General features: G+C 37.4%; 1 protein-coding gene across 2 annotated transcripts in view; it reads right to left on the bottom strand.

Annotated features, from left to right (window-relative positions):
• Nucleotides 1-2676: 2676 nt before the first annotated feature.
• SCAMP1 (secretory carrier membrane protein 1) overlaps nucleotides 2677-13406 on the bottom strand; it is a 40951-nt gene continuing 30221 nt past the window's right edge. For both annotated transcript variants that reach the window (XM_071732042.1, XM_071732043.1), the window contains 4 exons: nucleotides 11318-11477; nucleotides 9512-9613; nucleotides 7814-7931; nucleotides 2677-6105 (listed from right to left, as the gene is read on the bottom strand). In XM_071732042.1, the coding sequence (XP_071588143.1) occupies nucleotides 5941-6105; nucleotides 7814-7931; nucleotides 9512-9613; nucleotides 11318-11477 (545 nt within the window). In that variant the 3' untranslated portion in view covers nucleotides 2677-5940. The remainder of the gene's footprint in view (nucleotides 6106-7813; nucleotides 7932-9511; nucleotides 9614-11317; nucleotides 11478-13406) is intronic.

The following is a 13406-nucleotide window of genomic DNA, read 5'->3' as shown; positions in this document are numbered from 1 at the left end:
CTCCAGGGCTACCTGAGCCCTGTTTCAAGAACCATCACCAATACGGCTCCAACTTTACCACCAAAAATCATTTTGTGTGTCTCCAGGTGAGTTTCCCTTCCTAACTGTGGGTACAAAGAAGTAAGACCTGGTTTTCTCAGTGCTTTGTACAGGAGCTCATCTGTGCTGAAGAGTCCTCCTTCCCCTCTGAGTGCTGTAACAGGAACACATAGAAACACTCATCAAAGCAGGGCAGTCTGATTTTTGTGTATGTGTATCACTTTGTGTTTTTGCAATACCATGTGTACTGAGAGATGGTAAAACAAATTAAAACCACCTTTGTATGGTGTAATCACTATCCATTCATCCAGCAAGCCCCACATTTTACATGAGCTGTATATACTTCCATTAGACAACTGAAATAATTTTTTTTTTCCTAGAACAAAATCTACATGAGTGTAACCCACAAGTCATATTTCCCATCAAAATTTTTCTTCCTCAGCAGCATATGACATGGCACCTGATCCTAGGATAAAGTTAAACCAGACTGCCAATCCACAAAAAGGGCCGGAAGGAGGACCTGGGAAACTCCAGGCCTGTCAGCCTGACCTCAGTGCCTGGCAGGGCTATGGAACAGATCATCCTGGGGGCAATCACACAGCACCTGCAGGATGGACAGGGGATCAGACCCAGCCAGCACGGGTTTAGGAAGGGCAGGTCCTGTCTGACCAACCTGATCTCCTTTTATGATCGGGTGACCCGCCTGGTGAATGAGGGGAAGGCTGTGGATGGAGTCTCCCTGGACTTCAGCAAGGCCTTTGACACCGTCTCCCACAGCATTCTCCTGAAAAAGCTGTCAGCCCACAGCTTGGACAGGAGCACCCTGTGCTGGGTTAGGAACTGGTTGGAGGGCCGGGCCCAGAGAGTGGTGCTGAACGGGGCTGCATCCAGCTGGCAGCCGGTCACCAGTGGTGTCCCCCAGGGATCAGTGTTGGGACCAGTTCTATTTAATATCGTTATTGACGATTTAGATGAGGGGATTGAGTCCATCATCAGCAAGTTTGCAGATGACACTAAGCTGGGGGAAGTGTGGATCAGCTGGAAGGCAGGAGGGCTCTGCAGAGGGACCTGGACAGACTGGAGAGTTGGGCTGATTCCAACGGGATGAGGTTCAACACGGCCAAGTGCCGGGTCCTGCACTTTGGCCACAACAACCCCATGGGGAGCTCCAGGCTGGGCACAGAGTGGCTGAGAGCAGCCAGGCAGGAAGGGACCTGAGAGTCTGGATTGACAGGAAGCTGAGCATGAGCCAGCAGTGTGCCCAGGTAGCCAAGAAGGCCAATGGCATCCTGGCCTGTATCAGGAACAGCGTGGCCAACAGGTCCAAGGAAGTGATTCTGCCCCTGTACTCAGCCCTGGTGAGGCCACAGCTCGAGTCCTGTGTCCAGTTCTGGGCCCCTCAGTTCAGGAAGGAGATTGAGGTCCTGGAGCAGGTCCAAAGGAGCAACCCACTGATGAAGGGACTGCAGCACAAGCCCTATGAGGTGAGGCTGAGGGAGCTGGGGCTGTTCAGCCTGGAGAAGAGGAGGCTCAGGGGAGACCTCATCACTCTCTACAACTCCCTGAAAGGAGGTTGCAGCCAGGTGGGGGTTGGTCTCTTTTCCCAGGCAACCCTCAGCAAGACAAGAGGGCACGGTCTCAAGTTGTGCCGGGGGAGGTTTAGATTGGATATTAGAAAATTTCTTTACAGAGAGGGTGATCAAACAGTGGAATGGGCTGCCCAGGGAAGTGGTGGATTCTCCGTCCCTGGAGATATTTAAAGAGACTGGATGTGGCACTCAGTGCCATGGTCTGGTAACCACGGGGGAAGTGGATCAAGGGTTGGACTTGATGATCTCAAAGGTCCTTTCCAACCGAGCCGATTCTATGATTCTATAAACTAGTATTCTGCCACTGAGGTAAGAAATCTGCACTTCTTTCTAACTCTTCCTGATTTTTCTAATGATGAAAACAAAAGCCAGTGCAGATCTGAAATTAATTTGTAGGAAAGTACAAACTAATTCTTACACATTTTAATATAAATGAAGCCTTAAATACATTTAATTACCTGATCGACTGTGCCTCACTACTCATTCTTAACCATAACACTCTAGGTGCGTATCTTTTCCTTGACAGAATTATCTCTCCAGAAGAATCACTGAGTGTTTTTTTTTATCACAACTCTCTTCCCTGTGCTGTTCTCTATGTACATGCCTTCCCAGCTCTGTGCTTAAATCAAGAAAACTAGCCTTAGCAAACCAGAGGAATTTTCTCCCCATAGCAGCACCTGAGATTGCGTAGTAATTCTAACCATGAAATGTGACTAGGTCACGCTGCACAATTGTGCCTATACCCTTTACATCAGAGTACAAAAAATGTTCCTTTAGTCTGCTGCCACTGCCATCCTACCTGTGTAAATTAAAAAGAAATGGATCACATGAAGGAAGAATTTCACTGCTACATGATGCATGCACGCACACATCTTCAAAAACTCAGTTATGCTACCTCCCCAAATAATCCTGCCTGCCTCAAGAGCACTGCTGAATGCACGGGCATTTGCAAGCATAACTATATCCCAGTGGTCTGGGCGAAGTTGTTTTGCCCTTTGAAGAAAACACAACAATAAACTGAATTAAAAAAAAAGGCAAGACACAGCAGTGACAGAGAAATGTCAGTTTACAAGCAGAAATTAAGAAAATACACACTACAAAAGCAATGCTGTTTTCAGCAACTTTGTTTTACTTTCAATGGTGTTCAAGGATTCTATTTAATAGCTGCAGAATTTCATTCAGTAAAGTCAGACGATGGTTAGAATTTAAGCCTCATAGGTTAACACCTGAAGAAAGTGGGCTGCCAATTGTTTTAAGAAATGTCTTCATAACATGTAAGTAGACAAATTTGCAATAGCTTAATGTTTTATTTTTGATAGTGGACATTTTGCTTCCCCCTTTCTGCATATATTACAGCATTTGTATGCAGAATTATAAAAACCAAGTGAGACTTTTACACAGTTCAGCCATCCTGCACATTATCCTGACCATTACAAGAAAAATCCCCAAATTGGTCAAAACTATACATAGCAAACACCCAGGAAAAAAGTCTTCTTTTATTCTATGACACTCTGTTAATACAATAAATATACAAAACTTGTGAACTACTCAGACATGCAACAGAGGGACAGAAGTGCATTTGTACAGCACCATGACATTCACCAGAATGGTAGAGCATTGTTAGTATTTTACAAAATATACAAACATCCCTCAGATAAATAAAACCAACTCCTGAATTACAGATCAATGACTGACATTCCAGTGTTGAAACTTTATCCTTTGTACTCAGTTTGGCTCCATACTATAAAATGACAACTTAAGTGGGCACCATACTGTACTTAATAAGAGATTGTAAAATTGAGCTTTTGTTAGGTATAAAATATTTTAACAAACACCAGGCTTCTGTTGTCAAAGCTAAACTCAAAACTCCTCCCTCCCTTCTGGGCCGCAAATTGTCAGAGGTTTCTGGTTTAAACAATTCATGTGTAACCACACCTTGAATTTCATGAAGATGGTTTAATCTGTACGTTTAACCCATGACATTAAAAATCAGCACTGTACTCAGAACATTAGGTATGTTTTCTCAAAGAGCCTTTAAACATATTTGGGGAAAAAAACCATCTCTCTGCCAAAATTAAGCTTTATCCCTTGGTGTTTTGGTTTTTCTTTTTTCATAATATTGAGTTAATGTACATTATTATCCAATCTTCAAATTGCAACAGTGATGTCCCTGGGATTCCTATCCAAGAGACAGAGAATTGCCTAGATTTAGATTTAAAAGCAATCCATAGCAAAGTCTCTAGATAAAACCCTCGAGTTAAATTTAAAAGAATATGAAAAGAACAATCCTGATAGACAGCTGTAAGAAGGATGCCTGATCTCAACAGGAAAAGGTGGCATTCATCTGGAAAGCTTTGAATAATGTTCCACACAAATTTAAGTTCAATACTAGCATGTCTGCTGGTGCAAAATTTTAGAGCTCCTATTACACGGAATATTAAATTGTTTTTAATTCAGTTATACAGAGAACACTCAGACCCAAGTATATTCATTATTATGAACTTCAGCATCAGTTAAACTATAATATTTATTGAAATTCAAGCTGGATTTAAAGAAATTAGTAAAAGAAAGGAGACTAACAGGGACTTCACACTAGCACTACAATACAGATCCAGCGATTAAGTCAGAGGGATTATTTTTTGTAATGCTCTTCTTCTATTATGAACACATGTAGTGAAAACGCATCTGTGAAAGCTGGTACACATTCAAGCCAATGGAAGGGCTTCAGAATTTTATGCTTTTGTATGGAAGGTAATTCACCTTAAGAGGTGAATTCACCTTAAGAGGTGAATTAATTTCAGCCACAGTGTATACTCTTAAGGTTGCTGGATGTGGTCCTTCCTGATTTCATTTCCTAAAAGAGAGTTTGCATAAACAGCCCAAGCATTGTGCATAAGACTTACGAGGCAATCAAGGAATATAAATAGTCTTCAAAGAAGAGAAACATGATGTTACACTAAGACCTAATTATATTCTAGAACATTATGATATTACGTACCATTTTGGATTGTTCGGATTCACAGCAACAATTTAACATCTTAGGACTCCAGCTCTATGAGTTAAAAGCTAACTTTGTTAAAGATGACTATTTCTCACTTTTCCAACTCAAAATAGTTTAAAAGTTTTTCTCCCCAGCTTAAGTCACAAACCAGAGATGGCTGAGTCAATGTTAAAATGAATTCAAGTGTCTCTTAAATGCCATTGCTTTAGAAGTTTGGTTTTAGACAATATTCCTACTAGAAAACTAAATCCTGTCTATTTAGGATTTTGGACAAGGAGTAAACAAAGTGATTAACTGGGCTAGAGATTTAGTACCACTGTTAAACACAAATCTACACTTTAAAAGTCAAAAAAAATAAAAAAAATCCCAAGTACAACAAAAATACCACTGCACATAGAAGAGGGAAGGAGGGCAAGAAACTAGCATTCTAAAAGTCAATATTGGTTTCTTTTCCAGCAAAATTGTTAACCCAATACATGAATACTGAAATTAAAAATAGCAAAAATATAACCATTTAGCTCTGTGATTGAAGCCATCCATTAACTTCCTTAAACTGTACACTGTGTTACACATTCTGTCAGAGAGGATGTTTGTGCACCCTTGTCATTTCTCACAGGCAGAGAATACTCCATGAAAATAGATACAAACAAACAACAGAATTATAAAGTGGTGCAGTAAGTTCTGGACCAAAACTCTATTTAAACAAGGTCAGACAACTCAACAGTATTCATGCAAACTTACAGGTTTATATCAAAAGACTTATCCTAAAAAAAACCCAAGAAAAGAATTTATATCTACCCTACTTGTATTTCTCCTCCAACAGCTGCTGAAATTGCAAAAGCAGTAGCCAAATCTAAGTTTTTACATCTACATCAGTCTACCCCACTGCTTACAGTAGAAACAGGGAAAACAGTTCTTATGAAGAAAAATAATTGATCCAAAGTGCTTTCCTGAAGTTAAGAAAAAAAAATGGGAGTGAACCACTAAAAACCTTCTTAAAATTCTTAATACTTGTATCTGATCATTATATATCACAAGTAATTCTCAGGCTAATTGCTGAAATTATTTATCCCCAATAAAATACAGAAGGCTTTGTAGTCTAGAATGCAACATCTTAAAGATAGGCAAAGAATGATTACATTTTTTTAAAATAAATAATGTTTTTAATAAACCAAACATTTCCCATTCACCCATGCACAGCTGCAGGAGAGACAAACATGCTGTGTGAATTTTGATCTAGGCTTTTAGGAAATAGCCTAAGTGACTGGAAAATGAAGTACAGTTGAAGAGAACCGTGGTGACTCCGTTCCCCTACATCCGGTTGCCCTTGAACGCGTTCTGAGCCGCACTGGTGGCTGCTGTGGAGGCGGCGTTGGCTGCAGCAGTCTGTACAGTCTTGTTGGACATCACTCCCGTTGCAAACTCCTGCTGTGCCTTCTCAAAACTGGCACCAGTCGTGCGATAGAGACCGTGCACCTGGGCAGAAGGAAAAGCAGTGAAAACAGGGTGCTGAGCCTCCCGTATCTGGTGGTCTGATAACGAAGGCTCAAACAAACACACAGCAGAGGTGGGTGGCGAGGGACTCTGGTTTGCTAATGTGTTAGGGAGGACCCAGAAATGAGTCAACAGCCTTTTTCCAGAAATCCCACAAATTCAGGTAGCCCTGCTGCATGCGCAGTTCAACTGCAGGAGTACCTGTAGCTTTCTGCAAATTCAGAGAGGGCTCAGTTTTCACTAAAATGTGTGTGGTACCTACTGTCTGAAAGAACATGTTTGAGACAAACAGGCTGCATAATTAGCATAATTCAGGGCTTTTAGGGCTTTCAGGGCTTTATACAACTTGTATAAAACTTATACATATAAAAAAGTGTGCAAAAATTAAAAAAAACCACAACAGCAGGAATCCACTGTGTCAGTAACAGGTGAACATTTTTCTACATCAATTTTTAAAAAAAAATTAGATTCTCTGATTGATAGGTTATAAGAACAAGCTAAGTTATGACTGACTATTGAAAAGCATAAAATACCATAATAATATGCATATGTTATCTGCTGGACTAGTGTGTGTTGCACAACAAGCAAAGGTATTAATATGATTTGCAAACACTCTAAACAATATGGTGTATGATCTTTAGTACAAAATACAAATCCTAAGTAACTTCCAGTTACCTGGATAGTAACATTATAATCCTAGTTCTGGCTTATATTCAGCCAAGTCACAAGAAAGCTGCAAATTACTTTGCAAAGACATTTTCATTGAAAGGTAGCAAGAAAATTATTGTAACCTTATTATAGGTGTACCTATTTCTCTTCAACAAGGTGACATGTGAGTATGCGAGTTTTTTGAAAGAATGTAGATGCACACAGTAGTAAGACTGTAAATAAAAAAATATTCCTTGGTACATTTTTCTTGCTTGTTTCCTTCTCCTATACCTGAACATTTATGAGGAAACAAGTAGGGAAAACTGTAATCTTCAGGCAACACTTAAAATTTCTAGATTGCTCTATATAGGCAAGAAGAGTTTGAGTTATGTGAAAATCTTTACATGTATCTGTAACTGAGATTCAATTATTAGTCAGTACATCCCCAAGAGAATTCTCAGTTACATTTTATCTAAACACCACCAAAAACTTACTAGCACATCAGTATCTAAACTTAGGCCTCATGGACGGAAATTCAGAAAAAAGGAACCAAGGGAAAAAAAGCATTTTTCTCTGTGCTTTCACACTACACAATCATTAACTGAAAACAAAATGTTAAAATACTAAAAGGAGAGAAACGACAACCCTTTTTGTAAGATCCAAAACTCAGCAATCATTTGACCCACAATTTCACTCAGCCTGGTGAATCACTGCAGATTTGAAAATTAAACCCTGGCATCTACAGGCACAATCATAGTGTACAGTGCATTCACCCTTCACCCATTTAAACTTTCAGCATGGGCTGACCTCCCACTTTCTTATTCACAGCTCTTCTTCCCCATTTTAGTTTGCAGAAAATAAGTGCACTGTACAAACACCATTTTGTAACTCCACAACAGCATAACCAGAAAAGTAGAGTTAATGGTTGACACGCACTCCCGAGAATATAATTTAATCCGCTTTTGTTTTTGAGCAAGAACCTCTCAAGCAAGAAAGCAAAATCCAAATCAAACACAGGAAAAGGGAATAATATGAAACTTACCTTTTTAAACATTACTAACGAGATAACAGCAGATGCTGTGAAAAGTGCAGCTATGATTATCATCATAATGCCAACAGGAATACTCTTATTAAGACCAGTCAGAGACGAAATCCACCCACTGAAGGAAAAAAGAAAGGACAAACTGTACCAGCACAGCTCATGAATCATTCAACTACAGATCTCCACACATCAAGAGAACAATGAAGCATGCAGTGAAGCTATATGAAAAACTATAATAAAGATTATTATCCTTGAGCAGAAGTGTGAAGAAATTAGAGCTACTCATCAACTTTTAAGGGCTTTTTTGTCATACTGTCATTTCAGACTGATTTTAAGACTACATGCTTTTGTGAAAATGTCCCTGCTTCTAACTTCTTTAAATATAAAACAAAAGCATGCCAAACACAGACACAACTTCTGTGTGGGAAGACTCACGTAAGTTTATCCACACAATGATGCTTTCTCAGCTGAGGTTAATATGATAATTTTTCATGTAGACAACATGAGATTAACCAATATAAAAGACTGATGTATTAGCATCTACCTCCAACATTTCCCTATTCTTCAAAACAGAAAAATACAGTATCAAACTTGAAACCACAAAAAAGCAGGCTGCCCTAAGAAAAAAAAAACAAACCAAAAAAAACCCACCAAGAAAAGATTCTTCCACAGAAAAAGAAGCAAAATATTTTTGTAAACCCAAACAATCTTTAAACTTTGGTCTACCTGTTTCAAATTGCTTTGATGTTCCCTATGTCCAACTAGATTCTACCATAAAACCCCAAAATCCAAACTGTAATGAGCATTTTCTGATTATGTAGCTACTTTTCATACCCCTTCCCCAAGTTTCCTTAAAAGCAAACTCCAAATACTTGGAGAGTTGTCCCTCTAAAATGCTTTTAAATTTTTTTAATCACAGTCAGTTTATGTATGGAAAAGCAAAATAGTGTATTTGAGAGCAAAAATAACACAAGATCTCTCCTGGCATACAGTCATAATGCAATGCAGTGTTATTACTCAGATCCCCACACTACCAGCTGGTTGCTACTATATGCTTTTAGTTAATTCAGATTTGTTGTGTTTTTTCCCCCAAGGGCGGTAACTAATTGCCAATAGCTTTTCCTTGTAAAAGCAAAATCAGACCTTGACGATGCAAGGAAAATGTAGTATATATAAGAGCTTCATGTAAAAGCTTACAAGCACCAAACATAAAATCAGCTATTATGTAATAAGGAGATGACTTGGACAAATGTGGTTTTTAAATAATATTAAAGATATACCACTAGATTCACTTGAGTATATTGGTGACTCATTCAAACTTTAGTAATCAGCTTCCATAATATGCAGTTTGTATATTAATATAATTAGAAATAAATAACAATACAAAATAATATGCAATGTATTGTTACTGTATAGCATATTAATTTTCTCTAAGTTAAATATGGAGCAAATAACATCTCCATACACCACCAGAGTAGAGGAGCGGATGTGCAAAAGAGGGATAAAATTTTGACCAGTAGTTTCACCTACGTTTTCTAGTTAACAGTACTCAGAAAATGCTTTGAGTGCTAAATGTAACTATTCCAATGAACACAAGCCCTTTTCTGCAAAAACACACAGATTTTATTGCAGTAGCTGTATCACATATGAGTGTTTGTCTTACAGACAGCACAAGGCTACAGTGAACAGAGTACTCACCAGTTTCCCCATCTTTGAAATCCTGCAGCTTGAAGTACATGTACAGCAAACTGACAGATATATACAAAGAAGAACACAAAGAACCTGAATGAACTGTCACTCCTAAAAGAGGGGGGGAAAAAACCATTAAAGCAGACAGGAAATTAATGACTTTTCCAAACACTAAAAATGTAAAAAATGTTTCTGCATTTAATAGAGGAAAAATGCTTTCATTTTATGACAGTGACTTCAAGTATCAGTAATTCTGTGGTTTTGTGCAGTGTTTTTTTACAAGAGCTGCTTCTTCTTTAGTATAGTATTTTTGCCACCTTCATTCCTAACAGGTGCAAACGGCAGCAAGATACTATTCCTGTGTTCTGTTCAGCACACAGCAGGGCCTCCTAAGCTAAATGCAGAAGTTTTGCTACTATGCATGAAGAATAGAAATCTGCTTCACTTTCAGCTTGAAGTTCCCGGTGCTGGCAGGATGGGAAGAAAATATTTTACTTGTAAAAGGAAATAAAAATCTAATATGGAATTACTGAAACATAGTGCAGACCTGAATACTTAAGCAGATGTTGCTTGAAAGCAAAATACACAAAATAAGTTTGCTGTTTAAATTACCAAAATGTCAGCCTGACAAATATTGAAAGTAAAAAAAAGCCCCTCAAGTATAAATATACATGCAAAATCTCAACAAATACCTAAGATTATACCTATCAAAACTAACTATCATATGTAGTTCCAAATAAATCACTTCACTGGGTCACAAAACCAGATTTTGCTGTTAATGGCTCTTCCTGCAGAAGGGAGTCCTGTTCATTTCTGAATCAACCAGTTCAGTTCAATAACTATTTAATTTCCCAAGTAACTGTCCAAAAGTTCAATGTGCAGTTAGCAGCTTTCCTCTTCCAAACAATCAACATTCACTAAGAAAAGCTATGGATTTTCTAGAGAGCAAATACTAGTTAAATTATTGAATTCCTCAAAGATGTGTACAGCAGTACCTCCTTGGTGAGCAAAAAGAAACTTTTCATTTAGTCTAAAGTTTAATCTGAACTGCAGCTTCTAGTCACCAATCTTTCCCTACACAAATCAGTAATTAGTGCATTTTAACTGAGAACATACTGAATCACTTCAATGTAAAAAAAAAAAAAAAAAAAAAAAAAAAAAATTAAAAAGATGATTTCCCAGTAAATACTGTAAGAGTACAGGACTTAGAATCCCTACATGCTGACTTTTACCTCCAAAAAAAAAAAGTTCCATTTTTCACACAAACAAGATGACTAAAAGCTAGGAAAAACATTAGAGTTTGATTACTATGTACCTGCTCTACTAATTCTTAACAATCTTAATCTACTTCAGTTACAGTAGATTAAGAATTAGACACTGAGTATTAGATTAAGTATAAACCACTGTAAGTCTTATATTGTTAAGTGACCTAAGTGTAGAGTTTTATGAAGTTCAACAGGAAATCAAAAATTTAAGACATTTTTTATTATTAACCTACTCAAAATCTTGGTGTGAAGGGACAGAGATTTAAGAAGAATTTTCCCTAAAATTATTAATAGCACAATAAAAGCTGAAGTATTTCCTACAAACATTTTGTGAGTGTAGAAGGTATAAATACTTTAAAGGGTATTCCATGATAATCCTGACTATTGCCATCTATGTTTCACATACAAAAACTGAATGAATGGCAAACATACTACTTGTTTCTAATAAAAGCATATTCAAGGATTATCATAATGATAATCAAGCAAATTCTGGAGTGTTAAGGCATTTCAACAAGTTTTTAAATATCCTAAGTCATGCTGAAGTTGTTACCTGAAAGCTCCATAAAGTGGTCTGTACCAGCAGACAAAAGAACAAGGGGTAAAAAGCAAGAACCAGAGAATACTCAATCCAAAATCAACCCCTCGCGTAGCATCAACGTAAAACCAGGCCAAACATCCAAAGATATTAAGAAAGAGTGTCACTGTATGGACTGTAGAAGCAAAAGCAAAATAGTCTTCATTAAGTTATGCTTATACAAGAAATTATTACAACTGTTAAATACCCAAACTGAGCATTTTTGAATAAACATCAGCATGCTGACAGTAAATCAATACCCTCTAAATACCTTCAGCAGTAAGCTGACTTTATACACTTTTCTTACTTTCAAGTAAACCCTGTATTCATGTGTGAAATGCCACCAGGTATACGGTGAAGTAAGAAATCTTGCCATAAACCCAAAACATTGTCAAATTAAAATGATCAAAACAGAAGTTTCTATAGCTTCAATAATTGATACTTTTTTACAGTAATAACCAGATACAGATATTTAACGGTCTACAGAACATTTTTTGAAAGCTTGTCATTAAAAATGCTTGATAAATCAATTCATCGCTGTATACACTTTAATTTGAAACTTCTAATTTTGAAATAAAAAAAAATTAAAATCAGTGAAAATCTAGTGTTTTACTATGTCTTCTACGTAGTAAAACAAAAAAATCTTATTTAGTAAAAGATCTGCAAGAAGATGTTCTAGATGCTTTAATACATATTGCATATATGAGTATTTCTTACAACAATGGTCTCAAACATTTGCCTTTTTGGTGCTCCATTGGTTCTTAGCTCAATACCAGCATCTTCTCATTGGCAGACCTTGATACAGATTAACCATTGAATTTCTACTATTCAAGAAAATGCACTACCATTGTGACCTCACATTTTATTTCAAATATGTTTAGTTTGTAGAACAGAAAAAGATATAGCAATATTAAGAAACATTACAACTGCTTCCTTCATGCTATTGGCACAGAAGTTAGTTCTGCCAGACTTAAAAGATGAACATGAATTTCTGTCTTTGTTTAGCAATAACCAGTGCTTCAGGAGTGATTCTGCTCTCTCAGAAGACAAAGGAAAGTAGTATAAAGTAAAAGTATACAACAAAAGTATAAAAAAAGTATAATTGAGAATGCACAAGCTGCTCCATGCAGCAATGCTTTTTTTATTTAAGACAATCATTTTAGTCATTCTACTGGAAAATAAAGCTAACAGAAGAACTGTCAAGGTAATAAAGATTATGAAAGCCTCCTCCAACTCTTTGCTGCCCTTTTAACTTGTGCTTAAATAAGCTCTAGTGTAAAATCCCTTTACACCAAGGAAAACATATTTTCCTCCAAGAGTCACAAGACAGAGAAAAGTTTAAAAGTTTTTACTGTTAATTTAGAAGAACTTAATGCATCTCCCAGCACTATTCAAGAAGTAAGCAAAGCAACTATTTTAAGAATTCGTGTGTGTATGCCTCATAAAGCACAACAAAGGTTAGAAATCCTAATTCCTGCTTTCTTTTGATAAATCAGAGAAACCTTGTTAAGGGTATTCTTCCTTTTTCTAGTTAATACTGGAAAACAGGGAGAGCATCTAGAATACTAGAAACATACATGTTCTGGGGGAGTCCGAACTTGCTGAAATTTGGGGGTTTTTTTCTGTAATTGCAGTTGTGGTAACAGAGTAAGTTTTAAAAGAATACCACCAGTGCAAAACAAGGTTGAAATGTCACAAACACAACTACTGTTATTAGCACAATCAAGCGAGAAACACAGAGGTCTACTTCACTATTGTCACAGAGAATCTCAGCTGAAAAAAAACAATCATTAGCAAGTTGCAGGAGAAGACACAGGACTTCACTGACAATTCTCCCTCCAGTGCTCTCTACCCGCCCTTCTCTCTGCATGCTGCAAAGCACATTTGTTCTTGGAGTAAACACCTTCACTAAACAACCTGCATGAGCTTGTATGAGCACACAGGTGGTTTTACATTCAGTTAACTGTTTTAAGTACCTTTCACCTTACTGGCCTCTTCAAATTAAACCATGATAAGAGCTGAAGGAAGGTAACAACCAGGTTGGGGCTGGAATGACTTAAGGATT

The sequence above is a fragment of the Heliangelus exortis genome, chromosome Z, assembly GCF_036169615.1.
Source record: "Heliangelus exortis chromosome Z, bHelExo1.hap1, whole genome shotgun sequence".
Classification (NCBI taxonomy): domain Eukaryota; kingdom Metazoa; phylum Chordata; class Aves; order Apodiformes; family Trochilidae; genus Heliangelus; species Heliangelus exortis.
The sequence above is the reverse complement of the archived record's forward strand: the minus strand, read 5'-3'. Positions and strand labels throughout refer to the sequence as shown.